This window comes from Otolemur garnettii, unplaced genomic scaffold, assembly GCF_000181295.1.
Source record: "Otolemur garnettii isolate 467f Iridium unplaced genomic scaffold, OtoGar3 scaffold00007, whole genome shotgun sequence".
In the NCBI taxonomy this organism is placed as follows: Eukaryota; Metazoa; Chordata; class Mammalia; order Primates; family Galagidae; genus Otolemur; species Otolemur garnettii.
In genome coordinates, this window is record NW_003852402.1 from 38,166,136 (window position 1) to 38,184,468 (window position 18,333).

Below are 18,333 nucleotides of genomic sequence, written 5' to 3' on the forward strand. Positions count from 1 at the left end.
AAAAAAAAAAAATAGAAGAGAAGGCATAAAAACCTTCAGTAAATTGAGTAAGTTCGTTATAATTGTATGAATACAATCAGGTTAAAGAACAGAATGAATTACAAATTGAGAAGAATACAAAGCTAACAAAAGAGTCTTTTTTAAAAAGTAAAAAGAATATTTGAATAAAGAAAACTAACTAGAACATTGCTTGGGATTTCAAGAGAGAGACAGGTGGAATAAACTTAATAAATTTAAATATCGTAGAATGTAGACATACAGTTGACCCGTGAACAACACAGGGTTTGGGAGGCCAAATCCTCATTCAGTCAAAAATTTCATGTATCTTTTGAACCTCCCCAAATGTATCTAATAGCCTACTGTTGATTGCAGCCTTACCAATACCATAAACAATCAGTTGATATATTTTTAATGTTACATATTTTATACACAGTATATTGTATTCTTACAATAAAGTAAGCTAGGGCAAAGAGAATGTTATTAAGAAAATCATAAAAAAAAATACATTTCCTATTAAGTGGAAGCAGTTCGTCATAAAGGTCTTCATCCACTTCAAATTCACGTTGAAGAGGAAGAGTAAGAAGAGAGGTCGGCAGTGGTGTCTAGGGTGGCAGAGACAGGAGAGGCAGGCGCACTCAGTGTAACTTTGAATGAAAAACCTCCTCAGATAAATGGACCCATAGCAGTTTGAACAGGTGCTATTCAGTGGTCAACTATACATTTCCTCTGTAAGTGTTCGCTGAGAAATGCGAGCTAGATGGCAACGTAATTAGGCAGCGTTGACGGTGTCAGCTCCCCAAGTGGTGTGGATTATTTAGCTTCTGACATAGATTACATGCTTTTGAAGCATATCCTGTGATTAGGTGGAACATAGGCTTAAATTTATAAGATTAATGTAGTGAAGATAAATTCCAAGTCCTGTTCTTTGTTTCAGAGAATCAATTAGTAAGTAAGATGCCAATGTAAAAGCTGTTTGTGTATAAAACACTTAAATATTTCGAGAACTCAAAGTATGAGCAAGAACGTGATGTCTGCCAAAAACATCATTTACAAAAGCACACTGGCAGGAACGCAGGGATGCTGCGTACTCCTTGTCATCCCCTAGTCTGGCGTGGCATTCAGTCCCAACCGTTGTACTGAAGGAAGGCAGTGCCTGTCTATGGAGTGTGGTCATCGAAGATGGTATCACACGGAACCAGAAAAGGACCAAGAGGAATAATTGGAGGAATTAGGACTGTATGTGCTAGCAAATAAAAGATTTAGAAAGGAATTTGATGCCTGTCTTCCAATACTTGAAAATACTATAAGTAGAAAAAAATTTAAAGCCCCTTTTTAGTAGGTCTTTAAAAAAGCTAAATTAGAACTTTGCCCATTGAGAAATGGAGTGGGAAAGGAGGGCCGGGGGAAGGTTTGATAGAGGGAGGGTAAAAGGCGGGGCCATACCTATGGAGCATATGACAAGAGTACAAGTCAAATCTGTGAACCCGTGAAGTGTAGAACATAGATGTTTTGGCACAATAATCAAGTAAATGAGGTGAAAACTATGTTGATTGGTTTAATGTAACCATGGCAGATTGTTTAAAAAAAAAAAAAGTCAGCACATTGTACCCCACATATACATGAATGTATTCATGATCTATGTGTATTTGACTTAATAAAAAAAGGAAAGGAACTTTGCCCATTATAGGAAGTTAAGCACAAACTGGAGAACTAATATTGAATGAGTTGCTTCAAAGCAGAGCTTAGATTATCACTTTTGAGGTGTTTTGGGCACTAGGGAAGGAGAGTTTCCTTATTTTAAAAACAAGCAAAAAGTTTACTCCCTATCCATTCTGATTGATTGGGCTTCTGCTAAATGAAATACTTCTGCCTTTTTGAATAGAGCTAAATTCCTCCCCCCCCCCCCCCCCCCCCCCCCCCCCCGAGTAAACCCCAACACAGGGTCTTTCTCTCTTGCCCAAACTACTAGAGTGCAGTGTAATGGTTACAGCTCACTGCATACTAAAACTCCTGGGCCCAGGTGATCCTCCAGGATTCTGAATAGCTGGGACTACAGGTACATGCCACCCCACCTGGCTGGGTTTCTATTTCTTGTAGAGTCAAGGAGTCTCGCTATGTTGCTCATGCTGGTCTCAAACACCTGACCTCAACTGATCCTCCCTCCCACCTTGGCCTTCCAGAGTTAATTGAGACTTAAGTGCCTGTAATCTTCAATTCTCTTAATTCCTTTTAAAATGTGATTTCTTCTTAAATTACATGATTAAAAAATGTAGTTGGGAAGAATTTAAAATATTCTGAAATGTTAAAATAATCTAGATCTGTTCTAAGCTAAAAAGAAATGATCAGATATGAAACATATGTGTGTGTGTATATATATATATTTACATTCAAAGATATTGTATGTTTAACTAAAAATTTTCATTTATTGCTGTAGATCATACCTCACTCCTGTTAGGGATGAAGAATCTGAATCCCAAAGAAAAGCAAGGTCTAGACAAGCAAGACAGTCTAGAAGGTCAACCCAGGTATATTTAATGTGTATAATGTATAAAACTTCATGAATAGTACATAATGTATATATGTTCTTTAAAAGGTACAAATAAATTATTCTCTTTTTCACTTTACTGTATAAATATTGATATCAGTATATAGTGTGTGTAAACCCTAAAAGGTAACAGTTGCTCTTGTAATCCTCTTTATAGCCTTTTGTATGTGGTTACACTATTACTATAATATTTCATCTAATTAATGCCTTTATGGTTTTTTAAGTATTGATTTTTTTATCCTCATTCCTTAATACCGGGTCTGGCACAGTGTATTTGATAAGTGTTAGAATGAATTAAACATATGTGGTATCAAATAATAATTGAAGAGTTCTGTGAATACTTGAATCAGGGGGCAGGGAATTGGTCTCTTATATTAGATAATATCCAACAGCTAATGTGAGAAAAATGTTATGCAGGCTAGTTACTATCTCCTTACCTCTTTATCTTACCATTCAAATTATGCAATATGTGATATAAGACTTTGTGTCTTACCTATGGTTGGGGAGCTCAACAGTCCAGATTCAGCTGTTTAATCCTTATCATTAGCCTTTCAAGCTGAACTATTTGCTCGTGTCTTAACACACTCGTGTCTTAACACACTTTTTTTGCACTTTTAACTTCTTGAAATCTAAACTCTATCAAGGTCTACCTTAAAAACTTGTTTCTTTACTGAAATCTTCGTTAAACCTTAGCAATTACTCAGTGTGTGTTCATATACCTAAACATATAAATAGAAATACATATAATGTAATATATAAACAGTGTAGGCTAACATCTGCAATCCTAACATTCTGGGAGCCTGAGGCGGGCAGATTGCTTTAAGACCAGGAGTTTGAGACCAACCTGAACAAGAATGAGATCCTATCTCTATAACAAATAGAAAAAATTAGCTGGGCATGGTGTAGAGTATCTATATTCCTAGCTAGTCAGAAGACTGAGGCAGAATAATAGCCATAATGCCAGCACACACTAGGCTGGGCAACAAAGCAAGACTTTGTCTTAAAAGAAAATACCACACACACACAAAGTATATATTGGGTCTTCCAAATATTATGAATAAATGTAATTTGTTGAGAAAAAATTCTTTTTCAGTTTGCAAACCAGTTGCAGACATGCATATTAAATTTTTAATGCATTCTTATTTATCTATTTATGAATGAATGAGGTAGGGTTTTGTCCTTTCACCCACGCTGGAGTACAGTGATACAGAGTCACCGCAGCCTTGAATTCTTGGCCTCTAGTGATCTTCCTGCCTCAGGCTCCTGAGTTGTTAAGACTGTAGGCATGCAGCACCATGCCCAGCTTATTTTTTTTCTTTACAGGGCCTTACTCTGTCTCCCAAGCTTGTCTTGAACTTAATACATTCACATTTTATATGTGTATTTATAAAATACTCCTTTGAAACAAGCTTTAGTGCATCTCACAATTAAGTTTATCTTTTCATGTATGCAGGGGGTGACATTGACTGATCTTCAAGAAGCTGAAAAAACAATAGGAAGAAGTCGTACTGCCCGAACCAGAGAACAAGAAAATGAAGAAAAAGAAAAGGAAGAAAAAGAAAAACAGGATAAAGAGAAGCAAGAAGAGAAGAAGGAATCAGAAACAGCTAGAGAAGATGAATATAAACAAAAGTATTCCAGAACATACGATGAGGTAACAGTGTATCAGTACACAGCTGGGTTAAATAGTACACATAATTTTTATGACTGTGAATATGCAAGAGATTTATATATCAACAAACCATATACACAACACTCAAAAGTACTTTAGCTGGAATTACTTGAGAATGATTAGAACATTACTTTTCATTTGAATGAATGTTTAAATGTTCTGTATGTTTTTAATTGTGTTTTAATATTTCAAATGGGTTTTAATTTTAATGTTTCACAGACTTATCAGCGTTATAGGCCAGTATCAACTTCCAGTTCAACCACTTCGTCCTCCTCACTTTCTACTATGAGCAGTTCACTCTATGCTTCAAGTCAACTAAACAGGCCAAACAGTCTTGTAGGTATAACTTCTGCTTACTCCAGAGGATTAGCAAAAGAAAACGAAAGAGGTAAGAAGACTGAATTTTAGAAACACTTCCTTTTCCTCAAGTAGTCCTTTGAATTAGTTTTTCTTAAATAGTTCAATAGAAAAAGAATGGCATCCTTCTTAACAAATCTTACTCTGCACAGAATATGGTGATTGAGAATGAGATAAGTAGAGAACAGAAACAGAAAATGATACTTTTTTTTTTTTTTTTTTTTTTTTTAGAGACAGAGTCTCACTTAGTCTCCCTCAGTAGAGTACTATGGTGTCACAGCTCACAGCAACTCAAACTTCTGGGCTTAGGTGATTCTCTTGCCTCAGCCTCCTGAGTAGCTGGGACTATAGGTGCCCGCCACAATGCCTGGCAATTTTTTTGTTGCAGTTTGGCTGGGGCCTGGTGTGAACTCACCACCCTCAGTGTATGGGGCCCGCGCCCTACTCACTGAGCCACATGCACCACCAGGAAAATGGTATAGTTTATATGAATATCTTTATAACCTAATACTTCACAAAATTCTTCATGGCTGCCTGATATGAAAAATCAGTATAGAAGAACTGGTGGGTACTTTTTCCTAGGTCTACAAGCAGTTTTTAAATATGGTACCTTTCCTGTGCTTTAAGCTATTTTTTGCTTGCCGTGTAAATTGTTAATATTTTTTTCATTTTCTTCTCTTTTTTCTTTTTTTTAAAATTCAGATTAATGTGAGGGTACAAACAAGTAGGTTACAACATTTGCATTTTTAGGTAGAGTCCTTTTTATAGAGCATATTTTTGGAATTTTTATTTTGTATGCATGAGTGAAATTATTTTAAACTAAAATCTGTTAATATATGTAGAGTCCTTGCTAAAACAAAATTTTTGTGCTAATTTCTTGAGAAATGGATTTCTTTCCCAACTACATATTAGCATATCGATGCTGTTACCATTTCCTTATTTGATAAAAAACTATTTAAATTCTAATTAATTCCTACTTTAAATCAGATGGGTAATAAATAAAATTATTTCTAATATAGGCATTTTATATTTTATAAATATTTTTATTTTTTTTTTATTTTTTTTTTTTTTGAGACAGAGTCTTACTCTCTTACCCTCGGCAGAGTACTGTGACGTCACAGCTCACAGTAACCTCCAACACTTGGACTTAAGCAATTCTCTTGCCTCAGCCTCCCAAATAGCTGGGACTACAGGCACCTGCCATTGTTCAGCTGGCCCGGGCTGGTCTCAAACCGGCTAGCCTTGGTGTATGTGCTGGCACTGTAACCACTGTGTGACAGACGCCAAGCTTAAAGGCTAAATCTTATAGTATTAGTCATGACATGTAGGATAAACATTAACTTTTTCCCAATTTCCAGCCAGATTTTCTTAATGTTGGTCATTGAGATGTTTCAGTTCTTTAAACCACTGTATGTGAGGCCAGCATAGTGTTTGTAAAAATTTTGAACCAACATTTAAAATTAGGTATATTCATGTAAAACTTAATAGTTTTGACTTTTCTTGAAAATGTGAAAGGTTTAGCAACACTGGGGCTGAATTCTCACAGATGAATGGCTAGAAGTAATAGCAGTCTCTGCCCCCTGAATTGTTTGAGATCATTGTTTTAAGCTGGCTGATTCTACAAATATTTAAAAATCTTTCGTAGTACTCTAATTCAGGGGTATCTTTACTGTAACTCTTTGCTAATGACATAATAGTTGGGGGAGGGGGTTAGTCATTTTTGTTCAATGTGTGTCTATATATTTAGCATATTCAGAGGCCCAAATACTCTTGTAGTATATAAGCCTGAGGCCATTTGACTGTCACAGAAGAAAACAAATCTTAAAAAGAAGTTTCTTGGCTCAGCACCTGTGGCTCAAGTGGCTAAGGCGCCAGCCACATACACCTAAGGTGGTGGGTTCGAATCCAGCCCAAGCCCGCAAAAACAACGACAGCTGCAACCAAAAAACAGCCAGGCGTTGTGGTGGGCGCCTGTGGTCCCAGCTACTTGGGAGGCTGAGGCAGGAGACTCGCTTGAGCCCAGGAGTTGGAGGTTGCTGTGAGCTACGATGCCACGACACTCTAACCAGGGGGATAGCTTGAGGCTCTGTCTAAAAAAAAAAAAAAAAAAAAGGTTTCTTATGTTGATTTGTTTTTAATAAAAGGTAAATATATTTTCCAGAAGAGAAGGATTTGCTCTTAGATACGATCTAAGAGCAAATGAAATGAATACTGTATCACTGCCAAGGGAAGACCAGCAGTAGAAGCAGACACTGACCAATCGGTGTGATTTCCACTAGCCGGTCCTTCATTAATAACCATTTTTCCCATTGAATGTTTGCTTTGCATATAATAACTAGTTCCTTTTCAGACAGTAGTAACTGGAGCCCCATTCTTCTCATAGGATTTTGTTGCTTTCAATTTATCAAATATTTGTCTCTTTTGAGAAAAATTTTTATTTTAGGCACTAGAACTATGAAGATAATTACTACTTGTGACCTTCAAGAAAGTATCTAATGGGAAATAGAGATAACATGTTTAAGCCAAGTGTATAGGGGAGTTGAGAGGAGGGAAAAATTAATTCTGGTTAGAGAAATTTAGAGGAATTTGACTTAGAATTACTTAGTCCGTTACCTTGCAAAATATTGTCAGGATACATTGCTATCATGTGTTTCATTGTAATCCTTAACAGAGGGAGAAAAAAAAGAAGAGGAAAAAGAAGGAGAAGATAAATCACAACCTAAATCAATCAGAGAACGACGGCGACCGAGAGAGAAAAGAAGATCTACAGGAGTTTCATTCTGGACACAAGATGTAAGTACCTGTTACTGTGTAACTACTTCATAGTGTGCTTAATGTTCTTGAAAGTCCATACTAATAATTTCTGATATGCCTCAGATTATATATTCAGAGTCAAGTTGTTAAATAAAAGTTCTTCATAAGGATGGTAACTATTTACAAATTTAGTACTACTTAAAAGGAAGAGTTCTGACCTGACTTTGGGAATAACAATAAAAATGGCTGTAGCTCAGAGTACATATATTGATTATTTTATAATAACTAAACTGCTTTATTTTAGAGATGCCAGAGGAATTTTTTACATTTAATTTCAAGTTTACAAATATTATTATAAATCTACAAAGCAGAATCATTACTATCTCAAAGGATACTGGATAGAAGCGGTCCTTTACTTACCGAATTACAATTATCCTGTAAGAAATGAAGCCTTTTCCCTGATCTCTGATCGTATATCTGACATTGCTATTCATATGCAAGAGAAAGAACTGAGATACGACTGTTGACGTGAAATTTATACTGTTGCAATACAGCATGTAACTAGAGAAGAACAAACATAATCTACCCATTTTTAGCCTCTGAATTTTTTAAATGAAGTTTTCAGTGAAGTATGACGTGTGCAGAACCACAATTCATAAACGTGCAGTTTAAAGAATGAGCACGGTGGAACCAATCTGTGGGATCACTACAGAAACAGACTGTAGATGCCCCCAGATTCTCCTTCTTAACACCTATCATTCTCATTTTCAAAGCCAACTAGTATCTGATTTCTACCACTATAGTTAATTGTACCTGTTTTTGAAGAGTATATAAACAGGCTCAGTGCCTTTAAGGTGGCGGGTTCGAATCCAGCCTGGGCGGCCAAACAGCAATGCCGGCTGCAGCCAAAAAATAGCCGGGCGTTTTGGCGGGCTCCTGTGGTCCCAGCAACCAAAAAATAGCCGGCCGTTGTGGTGGGCGCCTGTGGTCCCAGCAACCAAAAAATAGCCGGCCGTTGTGGTGGGCACCTGTGGTCCCAGCTACTTGGGAGGCGGAGGCAGGAGACTCACTTGAGCCCAGGAGTTGGAGGTTGCTGTGAGCTGTGATGCCATAGCACTCTACCCAGGGGGATAGCTTGAGGCTCTGTTTAAAAAAAAAAAAAAGTATATAAACAGAACTGTAGATTTTATCACTCAGTATTATGTTTATGAGATACAGCTGTGCTGTTATATGTAGCAGTATATGTAATTTTATTATTATAAAAATAGATTTTTTTAATCTCTACTGTGTCTATTCTTCCATTAATGAGAACATGGGGTCTGACCCTTTTCTCAGAATACTTTTCCTTATCTCTAATATTTTACCTTGAAGTCTGCTTTTTGGAATGCTTTTTAAAAAAATTATTGTTAATCTTCATATAATACAGCTACTTTTTTTTAAACTTACCTGTTTTTCTCATAAATATATTTAAGTCATCTTTTTTCTGAACATTTTACTTTTTAATCAAGGTGTTTTATTTCATTGTCATTTAATTACATGTATCACAAATAACATTGTGTTATATGTAGTTTAAAATATGGAAAAAGTTAAGGTAAATGAAAACATAGCAAAAATATGGGAAAATAAACAAAATATGGGAAAATATTAAAAGAAGTTAGAGAATTTTAATGTGTTCACATCATTCATGATTTGGACAAAGTACTCATTTATGTTGGACTTTGAATCAAGGGTGCATGTGGCTATAGAAACGAAAAGAGAAGGAAAGTAAAATAATACATAATGACAAGAAAGGAGAAATAACAGATGGGGACGATAGAAAAATAGCTTCCTGTTTTTCTTTTGATGTTTAATATAGAAAAAAGTTCAAACATATACTATACAAAATTAACAAAGTAGTGTAATGACCTCGTCTCAAGTATCCATTGTTTCAACTAAATTCCCACAACTTCCCCAACTCCCATATTATTTAGAAGAAAATCCTAGACAAAACATTTTAGTTACAAATATGTTAGTATCTGTGCTCTTTAAAATTATTAGAACTCTATAGAAGGATATATTGTTAAATACATAAATAATAAATCCTTACTTTCATTTGTTCCGTCAGGTTTAACATCCAGTTGATTCATACATGCCAGGAGTGGTTTGTTGTTACACCTTCATAGTTTACTAGCTTGATTGTGAACTAAACAAGGTGCCTACATTATGATGAGTTATTTCTTTAAAGTCTGTTTTAAAATTAATACATTTCTCCCTCAATCTCATTTTTTTTCTTAAAATTAATTTTGAAGGAACTGAGTGATTATCACATCCGGGCAGTATAGTTTAGCACATTCTTCTGTTCGTTATATTCCTATAAATTAGTAGTTAGAGTGAGAAGATTGATTAGATTCTGGTTCTGCAAAAATTTTTTTTTTTTTAATTGAGACAGGGTCTTGCTCTGTTGCCTGGGCTAGAGTGCAGTGATATTATCATAGTTCACTGCAGTCTCAACCATCTGGGTTCAATTGATTGTCCCACCTCAGCCCAATTTGCTGGGGCATGTTGACATGCCCCCTAATTTTTCTGTTGTTTTATGGGGCACAAACTTCTGGCCTCTCATGATCTTCCTGCTCCAGCCTCCGAAATGCACGGACTACAAGCATGAGCCACTGTGCCTAACCTCAGTATCCTTTTGGCAGGAAGTACATAATAACCTGTTTGATTTAGATTATGCAGTACCATTTGAATAATAACACCTAACATTACTTAGCATTAAGTAATGAGTAATTCTTATTACTTAAAATTAAGTCATCTTCTTAAGTCATATGTGTTTTGAATTTTATAGGCAAAGCAATATTATTTAATATTATTTTTTTCCTCAATTTGTTTGTACCAGTTCTTCCTTTAAAACACCACTTTCTGGAATTGGCACTTGACAAGCATTACAAAGATAATTCCTCAGAGCCACACTGTCAAAACCCATGTTTTCAATTTGGGCCAGCTTGAACTGATCTCTAATCAGCCATCAAAGCCTCATTCCTTCCTTGGTTCACATTTGAAACTATAGCAGACAATATATGAAAAGAGCCAAGGGCTCAGTCAAAGAAAGGGTGGTAGATGATATTGTAACGCTTGAGAACAGTCAGTTCATGGCGGGGAATTAATAATAAATAACACAGCACAGCAGCACTACTTTCTCCTGTTCACTTATTAACTTTCTGTATCATTTTTACTAGCTACCAAAATGGTAGCTTATATAAAGATAACTCTAATCCTTAGAAACATTCTGTGAAGTTCTATGGATAAGGTAATTTTGACTGAAAATATTTAAATAATTTGCCTTAAATCACATAGGTGAAAATAATTATGCTAATGCTTAGTATGAAACTAGGTTTATCTAGTTTAAAACTTTGGTATTTTACAGTGAGCCTTAGCCAGTTAAGTTTGAATGTAAATTTCCTTTTTCTTGCCCTTTAACCTATGAACATTTTTTTGAGATTTTTCAAGGCCTTCTCGTAGAATATTGCTGTAATCTGGGATTCTAAGTTTAATTTAGCCAAGACCTTGATTTTCTATTTGGTGTGCTTTAACCTCCCAAGAAATGTCTAAAGAAACCACCTAGGCTCGGCACCAACAGCACAGTTGGTTATGGCGCCAGCCACATACACTGAGGCTGGCGGGTTCAAACCCAACCCAGGCCAGCTAAAAGACAACAACAATGACAACTGCAATAAAAAATAGCCGGGCGTTGTGGCAGGGGCCCATATTCCCAGCTACTTGGGAGGCTGAGGTAAGAGAATCACTTAAGCCCAAGAGTTGGAGGTTGCTGTGAGCTGTGACACCACGGCATTCTAACAAGAGCAACATAGTAAGACACTGTCTGGAAAAAAAAAAAATGAAACCACCTAAATTTAGGACTGCTGCAAAAATTGTGCCAAACTTAGTAAAGCTAGCTTTTCTTAAAATAAAATGCATTTATTTCTATTGTTTCTGCCTCATTATAGTTGAGTGACTAAATAATACTTATATTGGCTAGAAAGTATATGCAGTATCATTATTAATACGAAAGGGACTATCTTCTCTCTCATGTTGAGACTGCAGCTTCCTCATCCCCACGCTGCATGTTAGGTAAGCTGGTCTTCCTTCCCCGTGTTCACTCCCCTACTCACTTAGCTTGTGCCATGCCAGAAAAATGGACACACTCTCAACAGGGTAGAAAGATAGAAATCAGTTTCTCTTTTGATCCATTTCATGGCATAGTTTCCTGAAGAATCATTTTAGATTGGAAAAGCCCTAATGTTCTTAAATGTCAACTGTTTGAAATGTCTTTTATCTTCCTAAAATAAATTGTTAATCTATTTTTAGAGCGATGAAAATGAACAAGAACAACAATCAGATACAGACGAGGGATCTAATAAGAAAGAAACTCAGGTAAATAGCATTATTTTTTGGGTCGAGAATATTCATAATTTTTATTATTGTGTTTAATCATATTTATTCATGTAAGATAGACTGTACCTACATGCTAGGGGCACAATGGCAGTGACAGCCTGGGGTCAGGATCGGAAAGACTAGAAGAGGCACCAAGCATATTTGAGAGGTCTTGATTATAGTGGTAGTTTTGTGGATACACATAACTCTGAAAACGCATCAAATTGTACGCTCTAAGTGGATGATGTTTATTGTAGGTAATTTACCCTTCACAGTTAAAGAGAAAAAGAAAAAAAAAAACAAAAAACAGTACTCTTGACCAAAGGAAAATACCTAAAGGATCCTCAGCAGTAATGGAAAACCAGAAGTAGTATGTTGAGATTTTATTTCTATAGATGACAAGCTATGTTGTAGAGAAGATAGAAATGGTAGCCTTCTTTACATGTTATCAATACAAAATGTAGCTTTTCCAGAGGACTTTTCTATTCATCACCACAGTTCATCTTGCCGACAATCTTCTGAAAAGGGCTTCTTACCTCCCACAGTCCCTAAGGCTGCATAACTAGCAAGGGGTAAAAGTTTCCTCCCTTTTGTTTTTACTCCTCTTTTTCCTCTTTGGCTGTGCAGAAAGTGAAAACACTTTAAAGAGCTCTAATCATTTAAGGGTGGAGTTGTAGAGTTCTGGGCTGGGCATTAGCATATTAATGCCACCTTCTACATTCTGGCTTGGGGCTTCTTCATAAAGCTCTCACATTTCTTTTTACTCATCAAGGTGACCTACAGTAATGTGAGGTGACCCAAAGGTGACCTATGCTAGGTGACAGTTAAGCATTACTTGTAAGGCTTCTAAGTTTGCCTGTTTTGAACCATAAGTTACTTTTATTTTATCTTTAGGTGACCAGACAGATTAAGGAATGAATTAGTTCTGAAGGTAAATTATTGGCAGGGTAAAAGCTTTTTCACTTAAACTCTGCCTATCAGTTGCTGGCACTTCCCCAGTTTACCTGTGTGTCTTCTTTATTCTTTCAAGTCATCCATCATCTCCCTTTTCCAAGAGAACCCCATACATTTCCATTGTTTAAGGAAAAACATTGGACAGGTAAACAGACTAGCTTCCAAAGGTGTAATTTTGAAACATATTGATATATGCTATATTTTACTGTTAAAATTATACATTAGCTACAGTAAGATTAAGTAAGCCTTGTTTCTAAGAAGATAAGTTTTCTTAGGTGCAAACAACTTGAATAGTTTTTATTCATTTTTAAATAGAACATTGTTTAGACCTTGCTTTGTGCTAACATTCTTTGTTACAAGTAACAGAAACCCGAACTCAAACTGAATTGTACTCCATTATATTACACAATGCTGTCAGCTTCATCCTCAGGCTGATTTACCTCAAAGGAATGAGATGATATAATTGGCTTAGTCCAGGCAGAGCCCACCACTGAGCTATTGCTGTGGTTTTGATAGCAACCTGAGCTACGCACCATCTCCCCTAAGGCTAGGGACTGCTGTGTCATAGGGAAAAGAAAGAATGGAGGTTAAGATGCAAACCCACCATGTCTTATACAGCAGACCACAAAAGTGCTTTGCCCAGAAAATGGTTGCTCTGGTTTAAAAGCTAGTCACATCTGCTTATACTTTTCTGTGAATCGTGTGACTGGCAAAATTCTTATGTACATTTTCTGAAATAGTGTTACTTCAAAAAACGTGTTTGATAACAAAACTTCTCTAATTTATGACTTTCTGTTGTGTACTTTTTTGCTTAAATGAAAACTAAATTGTAAGATGCTGAAACTTCCTTGAAAATTCTGAAAAGTATGTGAAGCTTAAGCTGTCTGCCTTCAAGATATAAATTAAAAGAAAATTAAGATAAAATTTTTTCACGTAATTTGAGTTACTTTATAATGTCGTCATTCATCATTTCTAAATGAGCCTTCTGTTGCTTTCTTTTGATTTGCTTTGAATGCTTTGGATAGATTTTACTAAGCTATTCCATTTAGCATACAGAGAACATCCATAATAAATCCAAAATTTAAACCAAGGGCAAGAAACCATAAACAAAGATTAACAGATTTGATTTTTTTTTTTTTTTTTTTTTTTTTTTGTAGCGACAGAGTCTCACTTTATAGCCCTCAGTAGAGTGCTGTGGTATCATATGGCTCACAGCAACCTCCAACTCCTGGGCTTTGGCGATTCTCTTGCCTCAGCCTCCCAGTAGCTGGGACTACAGGTGCCCACCACAACACCTGGCTACTGTTTTGTTGCAGTTTGGCCAGGGCTGGGTTTGAACCCGCCCCCCTCAGTATATGGGGCTGGCACCCTACCCACTGAGCCACAGGCGCCACCCAGATTTGATTATTTAAACATATAAAGGTAAGATATTATTAAAGTTAGGAGACACATAGGGGGAGTACCTGTGGCTCAGTGGATAGGGCGCCAGCCCCATATACCAAAGGTGGTGTGTTCAAACCTGGCCCCAGCCAAATTGCAACAAAAAAATAGCGGGGTGTTGTGGCGAGTGCCTATAGTCCCATCTACTAAGGAGGCTAAGGCAAGGGAATCGCCTAAGCCCAAGAGTTGGAGGTTCCTGTGAGCTGTGACACCATGGCACTTTATGGAGGGCAATAAAGTGAGACTCTGTCTCTTAAAAAAAAAAAAAAAAGTTAGGAGACACACGTTTACTTAGTCTAACAATAGATAATCATAGCCCTCTTTTTTAATATATAAAAGGTTAGTATTTGGGACCCAATTAAAAAAAAATAAGGGAAAAAATACATGAAATCTATAAACTTTACAAAAGAAGAAATATAAATAGCCAGTAGATGTGAAAATGCATTCAATCTCAATAATCAAAAACATAACAATAAAAAAGTAAAATTGGCAAAATTTAGTAATGCCTGTGTTTGGCATAAGTATTGAAATAGGCATTGTTTTACAAAGTTTTGGAACTATAATAAATCCATTCTTTGTAGAGATCAGTTTAATGGCCCAAATCAGAAGCCTTATGAAAATGTCCATGTCTTTTAGTTTAGCACTTCCACTTCTTTATTTATTTAAATTTATTTTTGCAGGTTTTGGCCAGGGCCAGGTTTGAACCTGCCACCTCCAGTGTATGGGGCCGGCGCCCTACTCCTTTGAGTCAGAGGCGCCACCCAGCACTTCCACTTCTAGAAATTTATTTTCAAAGCTATAAATAAAGTATGTAAAGATAAATCTAAATGGCATTCATAAGAGTATTGCTTGAAAAGCAAAAATTTGAGATTTCATTGGTAGAAAATAGATTTAAGTAAAATGTATGTGTATATATATCTGTATATTATGTGATCAGAAAAGGTTATCTAGGGAGTAGAGGTCTGGAGAATTACAGAGGAACTGTGGACACTATTATATGCACTTACGTACTGTGATCAGAAAAATTATAAAGATATTTTTAATTTGGAAAAAAAATTAATGGGAGAAACGTGGATGTTATGCTGAGTAAAATAAGGCAGTCGCAAAACAGTAAGCACTAGGGGATTCCACTTACTCAGATATTTAAAGTAGTCCAATTCATAGACGCTGAAAGTAGAATTATGGTTGCCACAGATGAGAGTAGGGGGAAGAAAGGACGTTGTCTCCTGGGTGTAGACTTGTTGCTTTTTGAAGATGAAAAGGTTCTAGAGACCAGTTGTACAACATGCAAATACAGTGAACAGTACTGCACTGTACATGGTAAAAATGGCTCAGGGGTGTCCAGCCATTCTTTTCTTTTTTCTGCTACCCATTGGAAGAGGAAGAGTTGTCTTAGGCCACACATTAAACACACCAACATTAACAGAAGCTGATGAGCAAAAAAAAGTCCCTGCATAATTTTTGTAATGTCTAACACAACAGATAATCTGCATGTGGCCCACGGACCCCAGGTTGGATACCCCTAGACAGTAAATTTTATGTGTTTTTTTAACCATAATTTATAATTTATCATTGATTTTTAAATAATCAATGATAACACCTTGTTTTTTTTAAAGACAAACATAATTTGAGTTATTTCTGTGACTACTTGGAATTTTATATTTTAAAAATTTAAATCAGGGCAGCTCCCATAGCTCAGTGGGTAGGGCGCTGGCCACATACATACACTGAGGCTGGTGGGTTCGAACCTGGCCTGGGCCAACTAAAACAAGAATGACAACTGCAATAAAAAAAAATAGCCAAGTGTTGTGGTGGGTGCCTATAGTCCCAGCTACTTGGGAGGCTGAGGCAATTCAATCACTTAAGAGTTTGAGGTTGCTGTGAGCTGTGAAGCCCTGGCACTCTACCCAGGGCAATAGCTTGAGACTCTGTCTCAAAAAAAAAAAAAAAAAAAAAATTAAACCAGTAAATGAATGTGCAGACTATAAAGTGAGATGGGATGTCTTCATTGGATATGTAACACATTTTAGTTCATGAATGAACCAAATTGTGTACATGTTCACTGCATTTGAATGATACCTAATAGTTAATTATAAACACAAAGAATATATCAATAAAGTACTTCATTACAAGAAATTGAAACAATACAGAGAACAAGGGCAAAATTGGTTTTCAAAGGAAATTTGCACAGCCTTGGCTCAGTGCCTATAGCTCAGCAGGTAGGGCGTTGGCCACATACACCAGGGCTGGTGGGTTTGAACCCAGTGTGGGCCTTCCAAACAATAGCAACTACATCAAAAAAATAGCTGGGCATTTTGGTGGGCACCTGTAGTCCTAGCTACTTGGGAGGCTAAGGCAAGAGAATCACTTAAGACCAAGAGTTTAAGGTTGCTGTGAGCTGTGATGAGGGTGACATAGTGAGATTCTGTCTCAAAAAAGAAAAAAATTTACAAAGCCTTTAGTCAAAACTTTTTTTTTTCCAGAGACAGAGTCTCACTTTGTCACCCTCTGTAGAGTACTGTCATATCACAGCTCACAGCAACCTCCAGCTCTTGGGCTTAGGTGATTCTCCTGCCTCAGCCTCTAGAGTAGCTGGGTCTACAGGCGCCTGCCATAATGTCCAGCTATTTTTTTGTTGCAGTTTGGCCAGGGCCAGGTTTGAACCTACCACCCTTGGGGTATGGGGCCGGCACCCCACCCACTGAGCCACAGGCACCTCCCTAGTTAAAACATTTTTAACCCAGAGTAGACTTAAAATAATCCCAAAGGAACCCAATAATTTTACAGTGTATTTAAAGATAAATATAATGTGAAATTACAAATATTTAAGTTTAAAAATTTAATAAATGATTTTTGAATAATTATCGCACTGAAAATTAAGAGGTCAGTGAACATTTCAGGATCATTTTACGTGAACTTCAGTGTAACATATTCTTTGCTTGAGAAAATTAACTTAAATTTCCCATCCCCTAATTGCTTTCATTGAAGGGATGTATAGTTAGGATTTCAGCAGAATAAATTTTAAACAAAACATGTTTATGCTATTGTGCATAAAATACCTTGGTTATTTATTAGTTTGCCTCTAATATCATTGCCTTAATAACAGAAAAATGAGTAAAATGGTTGCTTTGAGATACCATATAATAAACTTGATCTTTGTTGATGTAAATACATTACTTTCTTCTGCTGAGTTTAAGGACTGGATATGTTTCTTAGTCTCTCAATTTTTTTTTCTTCTCATTAAAAAATAATATATGGTGGTTTTTGTAGGAAATCACAAGAGATGCCCATAACTTGCCACATGTAATTATATGGTGCTGTGCAGGTAAAAATACACAGTGACTCTGTTTTGCCATTGTGTAAAAACAACTACATTGATGTTAAAGTAGATGTAATGAACAATTAAGTTAGTTTTATAGTGCGAAAACACTACTGATGTTATATTAAATTTACTTGACCACTCATAGGTTAATAGTTTAATGAAAGCATAAAAATTTAATATGCCTATGGTTTTTTCTCTTCATATCTTTCTAGGTGGATTCCATTTCTAGGTATGTTTTACAGTTTTTTTTACTGATTTTTTTGGTCATTTATATTCTTGCTAAAAATATGTATTTACAGATTTTGTAAACTTACAGAATTATTTGGAAAGAAAAAAAATCTATAGAAATTTAGATTACCTAATCGCTGTTATTAGCTTTCATCGTTAAAGGCTTTATTTCCACTTCACTAGTTATAATAAGTCACTAAGAGAATTGTTCCCAAATCTCTACAATAATGGTAACTTATCTTAAGTTTTCCAACGTGTTCTAAATTACTTCAACATTAACTATCTCATTGTTAACAAGAGTATTAAAATAACCTTCCATTAACTATCTTATGACTGATGAATCCTACCCTGGGCCAGAATTTTATTTGAGTAGGTATTGAGATTCTTCTCCTGTAGCCTTGCTTTTTAGATAAGAATGAACCAATGAAGACACGTTAAAAAGTGTCATCTCAGCTCGGCGCCTATAGCTCAACCGGCTAAGGCGCCGGCCACGTACACCTAAGGTGGCGGGTTCAAATCCCCAGCCCGGACCCGCCAAACAACAATGACGGCTGCAACCAAAAAAATAGCCGGGCGTTGTGGCGGGCGCCTGTGGTCCCAGCTACTTGGGAGGCGGAGGCAGGAGACTCGCTTGAGCCCAGGAGTTGGAGG

The 18,333-nt window shown here is 36.4% G+C and overlaps 1 protein-coding gene across 3 annotated transcripts in view; it reads left to right on the forward strand.

Moving 5' to 3' along the window:
* Positions 1 to 18,333, forward strand: part of PPP1R12A (protein phosphatase 1 regulatory subunit 12A) — a 146,665-nt gene that overhangs the window by 112,112 nt on the left and 16,220 nt on the right. For all 3 annotated transcript variants that reach the window (XM_003783388.3, XM_012801208.2, XM_012801207.2), the window contains 6 exons: positions 2,435 to 2,525; positions 3,999 to 4,199; positions 4,437 to 4,605; positions 7,246 to 7,367; positions 11,673 to 11,738; positions 17,667 to 17,683. In XM_003783388.3, the coding sequence (XP_003783436.1) occupies positions 2,435 to 2,525; positions 3,999 to 4,199; positions 4,437 to 4,605; positions 7,246 to 7,367; positions 11,673 to 11,738; positions 17,667 to 17,683 (666 nt within the window). The remainder of the gene's footprint in view (positions 1 to 2,434; positions 2,526 to 3,998; positions 4,200 to 4,436; positions 4,606 to 7,245; positions 7,368 to 11,672; positions 11,739 to 17,666; positions 17,684 to 18,333) is intronic.